This window comes from Gnatocerus cornutus, chromosome 5 (assembly GCF_029298725.1).
Source record: "Gnatocerus cornutus isolate USDA-ARS CGAHR chromosome 5, icGnaCorn1.1, whole genome shotgun sequence".
Lineage (NCBI taxonomy): Eukaryota > Metazoa > Arthropoda > Insecta > Coleoptera > Tenebrionidae > Gnatocerus > Gnatocerus cornutus.
Window position 1 is genome coordinate 7809596 of NC_142237.1, and position 18601 is coordinate 7828196.

At 36.6% G+C, this 18601-nt stretch overlaps 1 protein-coding gene across 3 annotated transcripts in view; it reads right to left on the minus strand.

The window, feature by feature from the left end:
• The window catches only part of sif (guanine nucleotide exchange factor still life), a 64540-nt gene that overhangs the window by 12608 nt on the left and 33331 nt on the right, over positions 1-18601 (minus strand). For all 3 annotated transcript variants that reach the window (XM_088037556.1, XM_088037555.1, XM_088037554.1), the window contains exons 14-18: positions 6996-7275; positions 4032-4163; positions 2643-2825; positions 2132-2332; positions 818-1045 (exon numbers count right to left, since the gene is read on the minus strand). In XM_088037556.1, the coding sequence (XP_087893682.1) occupies positions 818-1045; positions 2132-2332; positions 2643-2825; positions 4032-4163; positions 6996-7275 (1024 nt within the window). The remainder of the gene's footprint in view (positions 1-817; positions 1046-2131; positions 2333-2642; positions 2826-4031; positions 4164-6995; positions 7276-18601) is intronic.

An 18601-nucleotide genomic window follows, 5' to 3' on the forward strand; every position in this document is an offset into this window, starting at 1 on the left:
TTTGCTTACTAAAATTTATCCTGCTAATTGGTACAAATCGCAGTGTTGGATCTATCTCACTAATAAGTAAAATGAGAGAAATTGAAAAATATTTGCTCGTTTCGAGTCAAATATGCTTGAAATAAAATGAAAAATTCGTGTACAGGAGAGTAAACTAGACAGTGCGTCAAGAGAATTTCGCAGGCTGATTTCCGATAGTTTCCGCGCGAAGTGTTTTCCTAGGGGGGAGACAAAAAATGTGCTTCGTCTGAGATTTTTTCCTTCATTGACGTCTAAAATCGTGGGATGGAAAGGAGGGTTTGTTACGATTTTATCAGTTAAAACAACAGAAGCAGCAAACCAACTGAAATTCACACAGTTAGTTCTAATAATTGTGTGTGTGCTTTGTGGTTTCCAATCTGTTTACTTTGGTATTAAACTGTTGGATGCCGGTTGTTATTAAAACCTCGAAGATTGCAAGAACCTCTTGAGACTACGTGCGCATTTTTCGTACTTTAATATGGTTAACCGAAAAGGTAAAGCCAACTGCTGGAACTAAATTCTACAAACGCGAATTTACTGATGTAATCAGTTCTAAATCATTGTCCAGGAAAAAGGAACAAAATATTGACAATATGAACAGGACATAATTAGATTGTTTTTCCCGTTCGCGCTGCAATTCTTCGCCGGCTAATTGGCAGTAATGTAATCATGGTTTCTTTTCCGCAGAATAATTTTAAACAAGGTGCGAATTTAATTTCGAAGCCGTAAATAATTGTCGGAACGTAGCAATTAACAATGTCCTTAATCCAATTACAGATTCGAAAAAACTACTTACATAAGTCTCGATGAGATCGCTCCGATGCGGCACGAAATAGTTATGGTCTTCCATGTCCCTCCTTTTCTTTACTCTGATGAAATGTTCCGTGCAGCTGAGATTTTTCCGGGCACAGGCACTGGCTAAGAACTCTTCTACAGACATCGATTCTCTCACGTAAACGGTGGCTGTAGCAGCGTCTGGCAGTGACACCTTAACGGTCTTTTCGGATTCTTCGCGCGAATTTATCTAAAACACAATAAACCGTGCATATTATAAACAGGCGAGTAATCGTTTTCCGATATCTTGGAGCGACGCGACGTCGCATCCAGACAAAAAGACTTGCTGGCATAGTTTACAGAAATTTGCGGTCGGAAAATTTCCAACACGTGTTTTGAGGAAATTAATAACATAACAGGAGATATTTTCGTTGTGCGGAGGTTAATTGTTGTAAATACCGGCGGTTTGAGCTTCTAACGTCTCTAATAAGCGCTTAATCATAACAAAGTGCTCGTAAGCTCTATGTTTGGTAGCGACGGTTTCTCCGAAGCTTTGTTCTTATTTTGCAACTTGAGAGCTTTATATGTTGTTCTGTTTTGATTAAATTAATAACAAACTTATAACTGTAGTCCTTGAATTTAATATAAACTGGGTTAAGTTCTGCTCGGAAATTTGAGTGTTCACCTGGCTACTAACAGCTTCTCGTAAATCAATGGGTTATGTTTTGCACGGTTTTGCAGAAAGCGCTCTCAAATTTAAAGTTATTAGAATAAGTACTTCTATGGAAGCGATATATCTTGCTTTTATTGCCGCTGGAATGGGTGGAAAACCTATTAAGATTAAGATATTTCCAATTGGTGCAGATGTGGAATTGATAGTGTAAACAGAAGGGAGCATTTATAGGGTGAGGATCGATCATTAACCATTTGTAGAGTGTGGAGACTATTAACTTACAAATTATCAAAACAAACAGTTTCTGGTCCTTTTCTAGGGCGATCAATAAGCTACAGATTTCTGGATTTCCTTCAGAATTGAACGTAAACCTTTCATGACCACTTAGCGAGAAATCAGCCCGAATCCCTTTTGCATTTCCATCGAAGCGAAAAAATAAATTTATCAATTTCCAGGACTTGCGACTTTCCCTAAGTATCTTATGCACTTGAAAGATGGATAGCGAGTCGAATCCAATCGAATTCCAATTGTCCTAATCCTCTCATAAATCACAAGCGTTTTTCTTTTGAGTCGCCAGGTCAACTGATATTAGATGGTATTTGGGGTTGCACCCTCGTTCCCATAATTTGATTTTGAGGGTTAATGATATAAAAATCACCCTACCTGCAGAGATCTCCGACTGGAGCCGCTGTTGGACCTCGACAGAAGAGGTGGCCGTCTTTTTGTCGCCCCTCGACCGGCAAGTAAATTATTTAGTAGAGAAGGACTTCTGGCGCAGATGAAGGCATGGAATGAGGAAACAGTGAACACTCCCAATTTGTTTAAGGTATTCTTCGTTGCTCGCGACACGTGCGTCAGTAGCGACTGAAAGAAGAAAGTTAGTTTTAAATTTGATAAATCTATCATGCTAACTTGTGTATTGTCGCAGGTTCTACTTTTTCATTTTTGACAATTGGGTTATACCTTCAAGTTTCCTTAACATGCATTATGGAAATGACACTTCAAGAAGTTAATATGTGCCTTCTAAACTTATGCTCAACAGAACAAATTCTAATTATTTTGAAATTTCCAAATTCGTGATCTCGTTAGAAGGCACTTATTCTTGTCCATTGTTCCAATCACGCCTCAAAAGCATAAACTGCATATTGCGTGCTTCTCAGCGTTTTTTCCTTACCTTAGGATTGGGTAATTCCCCGCTCTGCAGACTCGCCATATAACACCGCAGTCTAAATTGCTCACAATGCAGCCTCTCCAAATTTTCCTCCCACTGGATAACTTGATTAGCGATTTGCTGCCTAGCGTCCGAATCACCCACAACACTTTGCTGCATTTCCGCCATGTGTTTCAATTTGTAGTCCTAGAAAAAATATGTTCGCATTTCAATTTTTAGTAATACTTTCCGTGGCGACAGTAGATAAAACAATTACGGAGGAATAACTGCGTGAATTTGGACACTTGGAGTTATGCTCCATTTCACATCGGGCAGTAAATTTCGACGAGCTTCGTTCCGGGAATTCCGGCATTTACTTTTGTTGTTTTGTGGCTTTGGAAAGCATCCAAATATCGGAAAACTGAGCTGGTTTAGCTGGGCCAACATTCAGATTGCTTGGACGCGACTGCTTGGATTATGCTCTTACATGCCTCTAATCTGGTATTGAACACGACCAGATAGAGAAAGAAGGGACGCAAGCTGGACTTTGTTCTAGTTGGCCTAAAAATGTCGTGGTTTAAGCCCAATTTCAGAAACTGAGATTAAATTATTAATTCAAGACTAAAGACTTATTATAAGGACTAACCAAAATTTGGGTTTCCAGAACGACTTAATCCCGGATTAAATGATTTATTCTGAGACTAAATATTTAGATTTAGTTTGATGGATTAGGCCGAACAAAATTGACAGTTTTGAGTAAAATCTCGAACGTGGCTCAATTAAAAAGGCATTTTACAACCGGATCAAAATATAATTCTGGATTAAATTTAATTCAAAAATTCATGGTCCGTTGTTTGATCAGCATTTCTGGTGTCTGATCGTTTTGTTGTGATCTTGTTTGGATGCGCCAATCAAAACACATTTTATTTTACAGCCTGGAAAGTGGTGAATAAATTGAGTCGATCCTGCTGCAGCTGCAGCTTCCAAACGCAAAGTATTTCCATCAAAACTAAGTGGGTAGTTATTTTTATGATTCTGTTGTCACGAATTTCGTCCAGCTTGTTTTGATCATTCTAGACAACTTACTGTAACAATACCCATTGCGCCGACATCGATAAATTTAAGAAAAACCATCTCAATATGTTTAATTCTTTCCGTTTTCATGTTCGCCGTATCTATTCAAATCACGCGACTGACAAAACATGTGACTGAAAGCTTTTTCAGATTACGAAAGCGACTAAATCTCCTGAAAAGGTGGCAGCTTCTATACCGGTGTCGTGTATAAATTCCAAATCCGAATCTCTGAATAAATAGAAAACGCGTCGTCATTCAGTGCTTGAAAATAGACGATCTACCCAATTTTTATCGCGAATTTGAGTTATAATCCGCTATTTGTAAATAAATAAGACTCACGGTTTCTATGGCCTTCTCCAATCGGAAAATTTCCTCTTGGAGGAGATGCAGAGTGCCGGTTTTTCCTCGATGTCTCGCGAAAGCCGCAGCACACGCGCTGTGTATACTGTTTACCCAATTTTCCAACTCCACCTGTAAAAAAATAAAATCAGCGTCGTCAGCATCTTTAAACATTGATGGTGTCGTACAAAGCGACACTCTACTCAATTAGAAATGAAATGTACAACTTTGTGCCGTGGGCTGCTCTTCAAACAAAGGAAAATTACACAGTTTCAAATGCAAAACATGCCTTTTTGAGGCGGTGTGGTCTCGAGGGAAGGCTTCAAAAATGCCTAAGTGATGAATATTTATGGGACTCATTCGGAATTTATTTTAATTAGAGACATACACGACGGAGCTAATGCAGTAGAAAAAGGTACAACCGAATTGTTAAAATTCTTTTAAATTCTACAAATAAAAGATAATACCGCTTCGGACCGGCATCACTGATCCGAAAGCTTCTTACTGTTTTATAGTCGGAACACATTTCGGACCATATTTTCCAATCTTATAAATAACAAACCACTGTTCATTTATCTTTCGTTGGTTGTAATAACTAAAAGCTAACAAATCGTCAAGATAAACAAAATTAGAACATCTTTGTTTGTTAACAAAATGTTGTCTCTAAAACCGTCAAAAACCATCTCGACATGTCGAATCTCTTCACTTTGTTAACTTAAGCCTTCATCTCAAGCACACACTGTTTGTCTATACGTTTCAGCCGTATGAAACAGCGAGGGCCTGTGAGCACCTCCCCGTTGTAAACCCTTTGTGCTTTTGACATTTTCGGATATATTATAGCGTAAATAAATTATCATGAAGCCCGCCCCTGACTGAAACCACTTTTATTCTTCGAAACTGTTCCCGCCTCGAAGTTGCGAGGTATTGTTTAAATATTGGATGGACATTAGTTGCGAACTTCTTATTGCAGTATTGATGGCTGTTCTTTGTTACAAAGCCCAAATCCATTAATACTGGCAAATCTCAACGTTTTCTCAAGAGGGAAAGAAGAGAAAGTCTCTTAGTGTCAAGTGCATGTTTGAAGTTGGCACTTCTTACAACAGAAGAGGAAGTGAAGGGTAAAAATTTAGTTTCCTAGTTTACGTACACTGGCAAAGTTTAGCAAGAAATGGATTTTACATTCTTTTATTTTTAGGACTCACTTAAAGTTTTATCATCCTATAACTTTCGTAATTTTAATGTTACACTTCATCAGAGCCGTTGTTACATGTAATTTTGTACTGAAGACACTCAAGACCTTTTTACGTATAAACTAGTGTTACGAAATCGACAACTTTGTCTGCACAAATCTGAATTTATGGTAATTTAATTGAAGTTTTCCAATTACGTCTGTGCGTCTAATAATGCAGACAACAAAATAAATTGAATTTCGTTTTACTAAGGTATCTAATTTAAACTGGTACCGATAGTTTTAATTTAGAATAAATCAGAACGTAATTCTATGGTTAGAAGTGTATTCTTATTTTTAATATCCAAGATGCACTTCATTATGTTGCAAATTTAGTTTGAAGCAAAAGACTGTATAATATATATATATAATATACTGTATAATAAGTATACTTACAGCTTCGTTTGATAATAATTTAAAATTGGATTGAATTAAAGTCAGACGGGTTTTAATGAGAATATCAGCCAGTAAATGGTGCAAATTTAATTTAGCATTTCTCTAAACTGAGAAACAAAAATTGGATTGCAGAGTTGTTATGGAATCGCAATAAGTTTATAAAGAATAAAGATTTTACAGACGAGCTTTGAAACTTTTCCTAATCGTTCCTAACAATACCTATTGATAACATTACATTTCCACTTCAAACGCTCAATTAGAACCTTTCCACTGCTTATTGACACAGATAGAATCAATTTTCTCGTAGCAATTTGCCAAACATTATTCCATATATTTGCCGCTTTTGTGTAAATGTTTCAGTCTAATCGATAGCTATTTAATGTGGAATTGTCAAAAGATATGCAAATTAATTTCCCAGGTTAGTTAACTGGATAATAAACATTAATGATCATTTAATACTCCATATTGATCGCTTCATTTAAATGAAAATATAGGCTTATCCATAATTGATAACGATCCAGACTGAGTTGAAAACGCAACAAAAGGTTTCGTGAAAGTTTTATTCGGTTTATTACAAACACTGGAAAATTCAGTAGTCATGTTTCGTTATTTTGATAACGAAATAGCTAGTTTTGCAACAAGTTGCGAAATAGTAATAAGTTTTTTTTCTACAAGCGTAGAAAAATGGAGAATTTAAACATTATTTCAATTCCTGACAAAGTGGCGTATGATCACTTTTATGCACTCTTATGTCATCTTTTTATTTACGTTTAAAACAATGTCATTTATAAATTTAAATGGCCATCAAAGTGTCAACTTGTATCCTGTTTATTTAAATTATTATTGATCGTACAATTTAGAAATAATTTCGGATTCATAACTGATCAACAGATCCAAATCGTTTTGGTTTTACTTTGCTAATTGTACTTTCATGGAACTTGGGGAACTGCAATAAATAGGCGTTTTTCCGTTTCCACCTTATCTTGACTGAAATGCAAATTTGTTAAAGATTAACGGCGCCTTTTAATTCATTAGCACTCCACGAAATCTGGCACGTTTCAAATTATCTGCCTCCGGCAAAACTACCGCTAAATTAGCCCAAAAATTAATTGAAGATTCCAGGAAATGATAGTCAAAGGAACTCTCTTTAATTTGAAAACTGTAAAAAAGTGTAGCTCTGTTTCTTAATTGCCCTTGAATATGCATTTCGTGGTGCATTTTTCAGAAGCTAATTTCTAACCTCGTCCGTATTTCTATAAAAAGAACTATAATTACACTGGTGGAACTTTCTCGCTCCACTGTCCGAGTTAATATTGATGAAGTTCCTGAAACGTGCTCACCTGACAAGGCGCTTGGAATAAGTAGGCGTCACCGAACGCAGTGCTTAGACAGAAAATATAGTCCCTTTTGGGATGTTCGGGAATGGGTTGCATGATGGCGCCGTCGACAATGATGAGGTGTTTGGGCGCCGCCTCCACAGAGCGGCCTTCGCGTGAATCGCACGGGTAGAAAAGAAGGGTCGTGCCCTTCAGACAAACCCAGTAGCCCTTCCAACCGCGCTTCCGCGCCAACTCGATCTGGTGCTTCTTCCGAAGGAGCCATTTCTTCACACTTAAAAATCTGCAACAATAAAAAATAACTTAGGATGAAACTTTGTTAAGCAGATTTTGTTTACATTTCCACCCGACTCTTTACACTGTAAATATTTTGTAGTTAACCCACTTCAATGAATAAACATCTAACGAGATTAGAATAAAGTGTCAGGTCCGTTATCCCGAGCCTGAAAAGTTCCAAGTCTTATTAAATTTTTGATACGTTTTTTGACACATTTCGCTGAGGCGGAACTTTCTTCCTTCCAGAATGTGTTTGTCGCAAAGGCACAGACTGCGGTGATGTAATACAAGGGTTGGTATTATATGTTAACAGGGTTGCAGACGCACCCTATTATGTGTGCCTACACCACCGACGTCTTTAGAAACTTGTGGGATTTTGTAATACCACAACTCATCAAATGTGATACATATTTATGTTCGTCCACTTCAAACTAATTTCTTCCTACTTCTGTTTACTTAACAGATTACGTATTTATAACAGGGCGAGCGCTGCTAATCATCTGTATTAACTTATCCACCCACATCGCCTCTGCGTCAACAAGGGGTGGATTAACTCTGCGTAATCGCCTCGACACCTCCTAATTTGCGGAATTAAAAACGCACTTGATTTTATTCACCGTCACGATGAGGAATAACCGCAATCTGTGTTCGAAGCTTTATTGTTTCACCCGGCGCATCCACCATTTTCACCCAAAATCTCCATTTTTACCCGAACTTACTCCACCGCTCTTTTGGCCACGATTACGTAACATTTTCCGCCAATCACCCCTTCCTGAATATCTCGAGGGAATTCCGCAACTTGGAAATTGCGTTAAACCTGTCACGAATCACCCCGCGGCGGTAAATTAAGCCAAGATTGGTTGCCTACCTACAGGGCGTTTTCACAAAATATGATACAAACCACCCCTATCAAATTTGGCTAATGGTTAAAAACGAAATTGGACACTACAAATTCCGACGGCGTCACTTCAAATCTGCCCTAATTGTATCGTAAACTGGCGATTTGGGCGACTTTGCTGTGGTCGTAAAACCCGCGAACTTTGTAATTTTCGCTTCGTGGCTAGATATGAAACCGCAAAAATCGAAACTGGGTTCGCAAAACCGGTAGTTTTAATTACAGTAATAAAGGGGAAATGGGCAGTTTGGTTAACTGGGGTTAAATCACAGGGACGCTGTGCGGTGAAGTGAAAAAACTGTGACGGGCATTCTTATATTCTTTATTTGAGATAAATTTGTTAGATTTGTTCAACGCGTTTTAGATATTAAAGTAATTTACCCTAAAATTTTTGTATCCAACTTTAACGAAACTTGGTACCTTCAACAACGCAATGCTTTAACACTCAGTACATTACAAACTAAAGCATTCTGCTCATAATCATTTCCTAGAAATTTAAAAAGTGTCATATTCTTAAAAAAAGTAAAGTTTCATTGAAATTGAACAAAAAAAAACTTCACCTGGATTACTCATAGGTTCAATAATAATGAGTTATTAGTTCGCAATAAATTTCTTATTTTTCAAATTTTTCATTCAAATGAGTAAATTCTAGTTCGCTTTTGTATCCTTTGAATGTCGTTTCCTGTGCAATCAAATTGAAATCCGTCAACGGAAAAACTTGATTGAGCATTTTGTAATATTTTCCATAAAACAGTTTAAGTTTTTCATTAGGCTTCATTGCAACCATTAATGCGAACAAACGACGTATAATTTAACTAATGCAGGTGCGTATATGAAATTTAAATACAAATTTCAAAGCGGCTTTATTTCCCAACGCTTTTAGTTGAATATTAGACCTAACACAATTAATAATAATTATGCAATTTAGCTTTCATTGTATCAAAATACAAAATTATATGCCGATTAACAGCAATATGGCTAAATTTAAAAATCGTTCAAATGAGAACATCAATTACGTAGTCCAACTATCCGTTGTGGGAGTTGGCGAGTTCGTGCTTCCCTCGCAAATATTAAAACAGAACAAGCAGCTACTAATTACGTTTTGAATGGAATTGTAATTTTCTATGTCAGTGGCCGTGTTTTGTTGTCGAGGCTGTTGGTTTCGACAACAATTTTTGGAGCAATTAATTTCGTCTGATGGATAGCCTCTGTTGATTAATGTGTGGACGTCTTTGAGAGAAATTAAATCAGATTATTATTACGATCAAGTGTTTCACGTTTTGTAAAACTTGTCACGTTGCAAGTCATCCATCAACGAGCAGATTAGATTCGTAAAAAATTCCAAACAAAAAGGGACGGAGCTGACTCGAGGCGATTTTTTAGTTAATTTTCTTTTAATACAAAAACATATTCGGATCGATGACTTCGCAGAGATACCTTGATTAAGACTTATCGCTGCCGTTTTTTTTACTTCTTGGGATTTTTCTTTGTCTGCCCAGTTCGCTCTTTAAAACCAGTGTGAAAAATGATCACTTATTATCTTATAAATTTCACCGCGTAAGCTCTAGTAACGGTTTATTCACTCTTTCTATTCCCGTATTTACTTGGGCTATTGTCGTCGTAAACTCGTTAGTTAGCCGTCGGGGATTTACCTCCGCCGAATTTAATGAAAGTTAAATTTGTCAAGCGACAGTTTGAATGCCGACAATTACCATACTGAATGGCGGTGAAATTCCGCGACCTGTGATGACGCTATAATGAAGAAAGTTGCCCATTGCCAATTTCGGCGGAGTTTGAATGAAACTTCAGTTTCAATACGGACTAAAGAATTGAAACTATTGTCCTCGTTACGGAAGATTGGTCGATGGGATTTTCTTCGAGGGGAAATATAAATAACAACGCTCAATAGATCAGTCGACTTGTCTCCGCGTCGAAGACGATAAGAAAATTCTAAACTAAATATATTTCAACGAACAAATGTTTATAGCTCGAGGAGACTGTCGCCAGAGCCCAATTTGATGTGTTGGCGTTATAAAAGTGCATTTTTTGCTCGTAATATGCGGCCAATTATCGAGTCTTCAATATAGTTTCGGGTACAATATTGAAATTGAATGAAGCGAGACGAATTTCGAGCCGTTTTAATTTTTATTACACGTCATTTCATCCCAATTAGTTCCGATTCGTTCGGTTTATAGCCGAGGGTAAAAATTAAACACACTTCGAAATTTGGGTAAATTTATTATCGCTCTATTAATTAAAAAATTGACAGTTTTGTTTCAAAATTGAGACGGAATTGCTTAATTAAAATTTTTGAAAAAGTAAGACTACAAATAACTGATTCATATTTAGTTGCAGTTAGATTAAATTTTATTTTGCTTGATTTAGGAAGTCGTAAAAAATAATAAAAGTAGGAATTTAATACTGCATATTGAAAATTCAAAGGAATAAATAAATATAGACAAAATTGTAAATGTTGAGTGTAAACTTTAAATTAATTCAGTCTGTATAAACTGTACGTAGTTCAAATAATGTGTTTCGAAACGCGAACAAAAGTTATAAAAATGTAATAATGTTAATTGAAATTGAGAACGTCTTATGTAAAGAATGAATATCTGTTTTAATATCCGTTGAAAATAAAATATTTTTCACATTTCCAAGTCGAGCGCAGCAAAATACAAATTTTTGATGGATTAAGACATTAGTGGAATATTTTGCCGCTTCACATTTCCTTCGTCTAAAAATAGATATCCACTAGCCTCCAACAATCCTGATCTAATCCTACACCTGTAAATGGCGCCTATTCTCCATAACATTAACCCGATTGTTGTTTACCACCACAATTCAATTATCAAATCCAATAAACAGGTGTTCGTGACAGTTGCCACAAAACAATATATCCATCCAATTAATCCAAAAATCCTGTTTTTAGTGAAAAGAAGACATTTTGCTTTGAAATTAACAAAATATCGTACAATAAAGTATAATTTCCACGCGGTGTTCCATTCATATGAAAATGAGCCTACTTTAGAAATGCTAATTTTTGGCGGAGAATTATCAAATTTCTTGCTCCTCGACTTCATTTAATTCAATTTTTTGTTGCTTTGTGGTTTTAATTTGTGTATTTGGTCGGATTGAAAATTCTAATTGTGGTGAAGCTTGCCGGAGTAAAAAATGTCAGCTAAATAAAATCTGATAAAATGCCCCCTTTTTAACGACACTTTAAATGTTAAAATTGTAGATGTCCTTTGTTGAACGTGACGTAACATGAAAGTTAAGCACCTGACAGAGGAAATTTCAGAAGTTAACTTTCTATTTTTGCCTCTTTAACTTTTTGTGTTTCAGTGATCCAGACAATGCTTATACAAAACCGCCAGAGTATCAATTTTCTTTCTGCGCTGAGAAACCACCAAGTGTTCGTTGTGATAATGGAGACTCTTTGTGAGAAGAAATATCCACGTTTGCTATCACCACATAGTCACCGTGTTCTATTCAGGCATTGTTCAAGTGGAAACTAAACAGCATTTGCATTTCAGCAGGCACAGTTCCAGACGGTGATTAGGTTAGCTGACTTATATCCCTCGGAATTACGACTTCGTCGTTGTTAATTGCCGGAATCAGCGTGTATCGACTCCTCTGTCCTCTACCAAGGCAGAGACAATGCGTCTTAGACGCAACTCTGTCGATAACGAGGCTCTGGAATTACGTGCATTTTCCAACTTAATTAAGCTGCAAGAGATTTACGCCACCTCGTGCTGTAATTAAACAACACATGGGTTACTGGATTGTGGTGAGACTGTATTTTGCCGGAAATTACCATAATTTAATCCTAATTGCTTTAGAAAGCGAGACAAAAAGAAAAATAGACGCTTTTGCAAAACCAAAAAGAATAGTAAAGGTTAGCGGCAAAAGATAAGAGCAACGCCATAAATTCACCAGAGGGAAGAAACACCAATAAAAAGGTGTAAGTTGTAAAGACTAGATATACTCAAGCGTGATAGTAAGTTTGCTGTAACATTTTTCTTCCGGGCTCCGAACATTTTTCATCTTTTCGGAGAAATCCAGTGATTTACGCCACTAATTAAAATGGTGGATGCGCCGGGCAAAAATTAAATAAATTAATAAATAATTATCTCGCTTATTAGCTCTCCTTTGTGATCATTATATGAAGAATAAAACACATTTTATATCTTTCCCGTTTTCCCATCTATTCTTCCTTTAAGTTACAAAGTTAATTCCGGGCTTTCTTGTTCCTACAGGACGCTAAATTCTCATCCCTTATAACAAATGTTCTAAAATAATAGAAATTATCTCCCCTCTATAGACCTAACTCTGGCGTCGCATTGCCATCTTCTAGTGTTTTGGCTAACTTTACTGCTCATTTGAGAGCGAAACACCTCAAGTCCGCACTGTTAACTGCAGTAAGACGACTATTAACCTCTCGCCCCCTTTCGTCCCGGTTTTTGCCTCGGCACATAAGTTCCAGGCGAGAATTGCACAGACTTTGCGGAAACGAGTTCCATCACCGGTCGTTAATTTCTTTCGTAAATGACATTATTTACCATCGACGACGTTCCCTGTTTTACCTGAAGCGACCGCAAGAAGAGACACAAAGAGAAACATGCAAACACTTTGAAACATATTCCTCCGACGCACTTTACACGCACAATGTGTGAATCCCTCTCTAACCAACTCGTTCCTTTGGGAACACTACTCATTTATTCATTCCGGGAAAACTTCCGCTGGTTGTGGCTAGGGCAAGTTTTCCCCCAAAATGTCACCAGGAGTCAAACTGTACTTACTTTTAATCAGATTAGAAGAAAGAGCGCGTTCAACTATTCAGGATATTCAGGCTATTTTTGCGGTCAATGCGTTCGTGCGCGGAAGCAACGAGGATTTGGTGGCGGCGGCAGGACTATTGTCGTGCCACCACCGTCATCTAATTGGCGGATTAAAACACCGACGTTTCCGGTTCATTATCTCGTTTGGGTTCTAATGGATCGGAATTTATGCCTCCACGCTCTAGAGGCTAGAATAACTGAATTTATGCTTAGTTTACAAAAAGTGCACATGTGGACTTCAATTAAATGTGATATTGGACGAGCATTGAGAGAGTGACGGCCGGGGAAATGAAAAACTGCGATTTTTCACAGCAAAAATTCAGTTTCTGAACAAAACAAAGGAATCACAGCAAGACAAAAACGTGCCGGCGAAAAGCTGGAGTTTTCCTGATAAAAGTTTAAATACTTTGGGTTGTATTTTTCCTGCCAACTATCGTAGGAACTAACTAATAAATCTTGAGAAGTACTACTCCTTGAGACGAGATTAACAGGCCTTAGAAACCATTCCATGAACACGCTTTTTGCCCTTGTCTGTCTCCGGGTCCGGAACCAATCAGTGAAACTAATCCGTAAAATATTTTTGAAACGTTTTATTCCGGTTGCGTTCAATTGGCCATAAACTCCGCGGCCAGGAATCCATAATAATTTTATTTGTTACAGTATTTTATCTTATACTGGACATAAGCCGATTAAAACAAGCCTGCATCCCCAAGCCCTATTAAATTTACATCCACCGTTCATTTTTCATCAAAATTTCCCGCTGACAGCCCCACAAATGAAAAATATGTACTTGTCATTTTTCACGCTGCAAAATTGAAATTTCTGCACATAACAGCGAACAAAGAAGACGTTTCAACGTCGAACATCCCGTTTAATCAATTCTCGTCCACTTTAAAGCCATAAGCCGAAACGGTTTCCGGTGTCGCTTACTTTTTTTGTCTTGTTTAACGTGTTTGGAGCCTCTTTTATCTACATCCGTCTTGGCTGATGGAGAGAAATTTTCCGGTGACTGGACATGTTGCGTTTTATTTACATTCTGATCTTTGATGCTGTGAAAATCGGAAGAAAGCACCGATTTGTCTTTGAAATAATGGAGAGGGACGCTGATCGAATTTCGGAAGACGACGGACGTGTGCTGGAATGGAATTTTGTGGAACAGAAATAGCCAAAAAGGAGATTTATCGATGAGGGGCATTAGTCGGGTAGTAAATAAGGATTACAAAACAAGAAGGATTTATTCGTAATAGGGCAGATGCCTCGAGTTGCAGTCAGAGTTTCTTTTTTTAAGTGCCCAGAAGCTCAAGGCAGATAAACAACTGAATAAATTTTCATGGTCGACTATAAGACTCTAGAAAATTTGCTGGGTTACTAATGTTATAGTGCACGTTGAAACATTTTTCCTGCTGCAAATAATGTCATTTGCCGCCTCATAGGTCTTCCAAGCTCCTTTGTCTCAATTTATAAAATCGTCTCCACAATGTGACGTTTGGTATGTGGCGCAGAAATAGTAAACATTTCTTCTATTAAAATTACCAAACACATTGTTTACATTATCGAAACAAGCGAATTTAATTCCTGCACTCTCCGCAGTTTAGTCACGTTCTCAAGCGGAAAACTCCGTTCCGTTCCACTATTAGATAATTCGCTATCAGTGAACCAATTCCAGAATACTGCAAATCATTCTTCTTCTTGTTGTGGTCACCTGGCCATCGGTCAATACCGGCAATTTGACCTGGCTCGATAAAAAGGGCAAACCGCAGCCTTACCACACAAAGCACCATATATCCTAAGGGCTTCAAGAGGGTTGTGGTCAAGCAGAAGTTCTCAATTCTGCGGTAGGTCAAGTTTGAGTTCTTCCCTAACTTTGATGAACTACTGATTCATGATTGCGAGGTCAACAGAATTTGTCGCGATGTTTCAAAGCGTTTGAGAGGCAGAGGAACTTTACAAATCCGGGAGCTGGTGACGGTTTTTTGAAGTTCAAAGAGTGGTGCTTGCAACTTGCAAACCATCTTCATCAGTCACAACTTCCTGAAGGAGTTGCCGCGTCTGAGAGATTCCGATTATCACTCAGCTTTTACGCCCAATACAACAAAAGTGAAAGAATCGACCCGAAAGCTCTTGAATCCTCCGGAAACTTTGGAGATTTATTCTTCGGCACTACAACGAAGCAGACTTTCAGTAAATTAACATCAGTGGAATACTTGAACTTTGGGAATTCTTTGCGGAGGAATTCGTCATGTTTACAACAAAAACTAAGAAATGGGAAACAGGCACAAGTGGTGTTGAAAACACCTAGACTGTTGATTTGATTTATTTCGCATTGCGTTGGTGGAAATTACCACTTTTTCTTCAAGGTAATTTGCCGTTCAAAGGCCGAGGTAAATGAAAGAACGAATTGCTATGCATAGGAAAATACTCCGGTGAATAATGATCCAGGAGTTTACGGAAAAATGAATAAATTACCAACAGCTGCGAAGGCAAAAATTACAATAATAATTAGAGCTGCTCCGGGTTGTATACAGACACCTGTCAAGTTTTAAGACGACGCATAAAGATTAATTTTATTATGATGGTGACGGCGAAGTAATAAGCTGACAAATTCCACGACTAATTTTTCGACAGAAATGAGGCTAAGTAAAAAGAAAATTGTCTTCTCCAGCATAATATATTTACTTGCAGAAACTCCAAAATTAACAGTTCTTTTCACCTGATTTATTCCAAGTTTAAAAAATTTGTTTAATTTTTCACAACAGAAAATGGAAGTACTAAATAATATGAATTTTTTAAATTAAATCAAATGGATTTTTGTACCACATTTACTTTTTGAAGCATACTTTCATCAAAATAGAAAACATTTTACATTTTCAGCAAGCTTTTAAGAGCTTTTCGCTTTTATCCAACGACTATTTGTAAAGATAATTCAATAAATTTCATCGATGTCTTCCAAATTTATTAGTTTCGAGGAAAGATTATTAATTTATAGCGATTATTCCGAGAGAACTGCAATCTAATGATAGCTAGAGTTATTGCTTGTCATCACCCATTTATTTTTATGATTTATGCCGCACATGCTTTTCTAACCAATCTTTCGAAAGAAAGTGATTTTCAATATTTGCTAAAAGGTTTCCGTTAAAATGCTGACGCTTACCCTTTGATTTTTATTATTTTTGCTATTATTATGTGGAATGTAATTTCGTTCAAGTTACAAGCAGTTTTATTTACTTGGTAGGATTTTTAATTTTGAAACAGACCATAAATAGACGTGGCTACATTTAAATAAAATTGCAAGCTATAATTAAAGCTTTCGCAAGAAAGAGGTAATGTAACAGTAACTGTGTAAAATGCAGCTGACATTAATTAAAACTTTGTACAACAGAAATTATGTTATCTGCAGCAGGTTTTGTAAACATGCAAATCTGGGGTTGTGTTTTTACTTTTTTAAAGCAATTAATATCATAAACAGTTTTAGAAAGCCCAAACAATTGGTAATGTTTCAAGTGCTTATCTTCAATTTATATGATTCTGTTTATCAGCATTGGATTTTTCTAGATTTTTAATGCCATGTTTCCTGGTTTTAAAGTTCTTTGATCCTTTGAAGGCCCTCGGGCTCTTAGATTTTCTGTGTTAATATCTCAGGAATTTTCGGATTTAAATTAATGGACAGATTGTCGTATTTTGAGTTGATTAGTTTTCTAGATACTCCAGTTCTTTGTATAATTTCTCCGGAATGTTATATTTCTATTTTACATTCACAGATTTAATATTTAAAGATTTAAGTTTCTGGCAGCAAACTCTTCATTTTCTCCATAGTTACAAAATCTAATTTTTTAATAGTAATTTCTCAGAGGTGTCAATTCATTAAAAATGTGAGTTATTAATAAAAAGTCCTGACGGTGTCTTTTATATTTTCCAAGTTATATAGAAGAAAATAAAATTGAATTCATCAGTTTCGATTTTAATAACCGTGACTCGCTCTAAAAGCAAAATGTAATGTGTCGAAAAATTTCATTAAACAATGTTCTGCAGTATATTTTCGCTCAATCTTTCTAATGCAGCCATCTGAATTTCATTAATGACACCAAATTGCTCAATTCATTCAAACGTATTGTTGATTTTTGTTTGCACAGTCTCCAAAGACGCTTTCTTTGATTTAATTATTCGGAGAGACAAAAGGGACAATCTGTTTTCCACGAACCTGCAAAAGGTAATTATAAGTTTAGAAAACACTACACGATTTTTCCAGGAAGCGAAGACGGGAAGTAATTATGAGATCTAGTTACTGGGAAACGTGTTTGAAGGTTTTTACGCAAATGGCAATTACAATTGTCTGCACCAACTGCAAGTGCGCTTTCAGCAGTACAAGAAAATAAGACTGCGATAAACTCATCACTTTCGCCCTTATTTCTTCGGTAGTGCATCTTTTACAGAAAGTGCTTTCCATTTATCACTGGACGACCTCAACTTCTTTTTTGGTCTCGAGAAAAAAGGAGAAATTAATGTCCCGCCGCGAAATTGATTGTATAAACAAGGGCAGTTTGTCTTGGCGTGATATTTTCATATTAATCACCATCATTGTTGGGAGCTTTCACGCGGTTTAATCAACGAAAACGCACTCGTTTATTGGAAAATTAATCGTCTTTTTGAGGAGATAGAAACTGTTTTATCGAGCGAAAACGTTTAAAGCCTGTCAGCCAGAATCAGACTCTTAATGTTTATATTTCTGTTTGTGAGATCCTTGCGATTTATATTCAGTAGGTGCCATAATCGTAAAGCTCTTGGGGCGGCGAAATTATTCCTCCAAATGTTCTATTGTGTATAGTAATCGACTTTCTTGGTGTATTTTTTAATCTGGTGAAAGCCCAGCTGCGGATCTATTAATTTTAATATTTCCGTCTAAATTCGGGCAATTCTCCGTCGGTTAAATCGCCAATAATCTCAGACGAGCTTCTTTGAAAAGAGCCAGAAACGAATCTCCAGTTTTATCTTAATAAACTCGAGCTTTTGCAGGACTTATTTTTCAGAGTCACTCCGTTAATATAAAAAGTGGAACTTCGTATTTATTGTGGTTAAAAATAAACGAAGGTGTCATAAATTTTCACTTTTTACTATGCAAAGGCGCGATGTGAGCGCAGTGCTTTGTTAGAAATAAAATGAAAACAACGGAAACGGATGTGGTAATTATTTAGTCCGTAATTTGTAAGATGTTTAAAATATCTAATAATTGGGAACTAATAAATTAGTCGTTGCGCTAATTTTAATTAAAAAGAGATTGAAATTAATAGTTGGGTCGTAACGTTATATTAGGGTTTTCATCCCCAAATTGCCTTTCCTAATTAAATCTTTCATCAAAGTATAGAGTAATATCTTGGAGTGGTATCTATAATTTCTAAATTATAGTTATGAATTATGGGTTGACATTTTCGGGAATCGCCGCTTTTTAGACCTTCAAATAAACAAAAACTGCGGACGCGAACTTCAAATTTAATTAAATCTCATAAATATGGAAAGCACCAATTACTCACAGAGAATAAGAGCTTTAATCTTAAAAGACTCAATGAATAACTCAAGTCTATAAAAAATGCAGAATCTTGGCAACT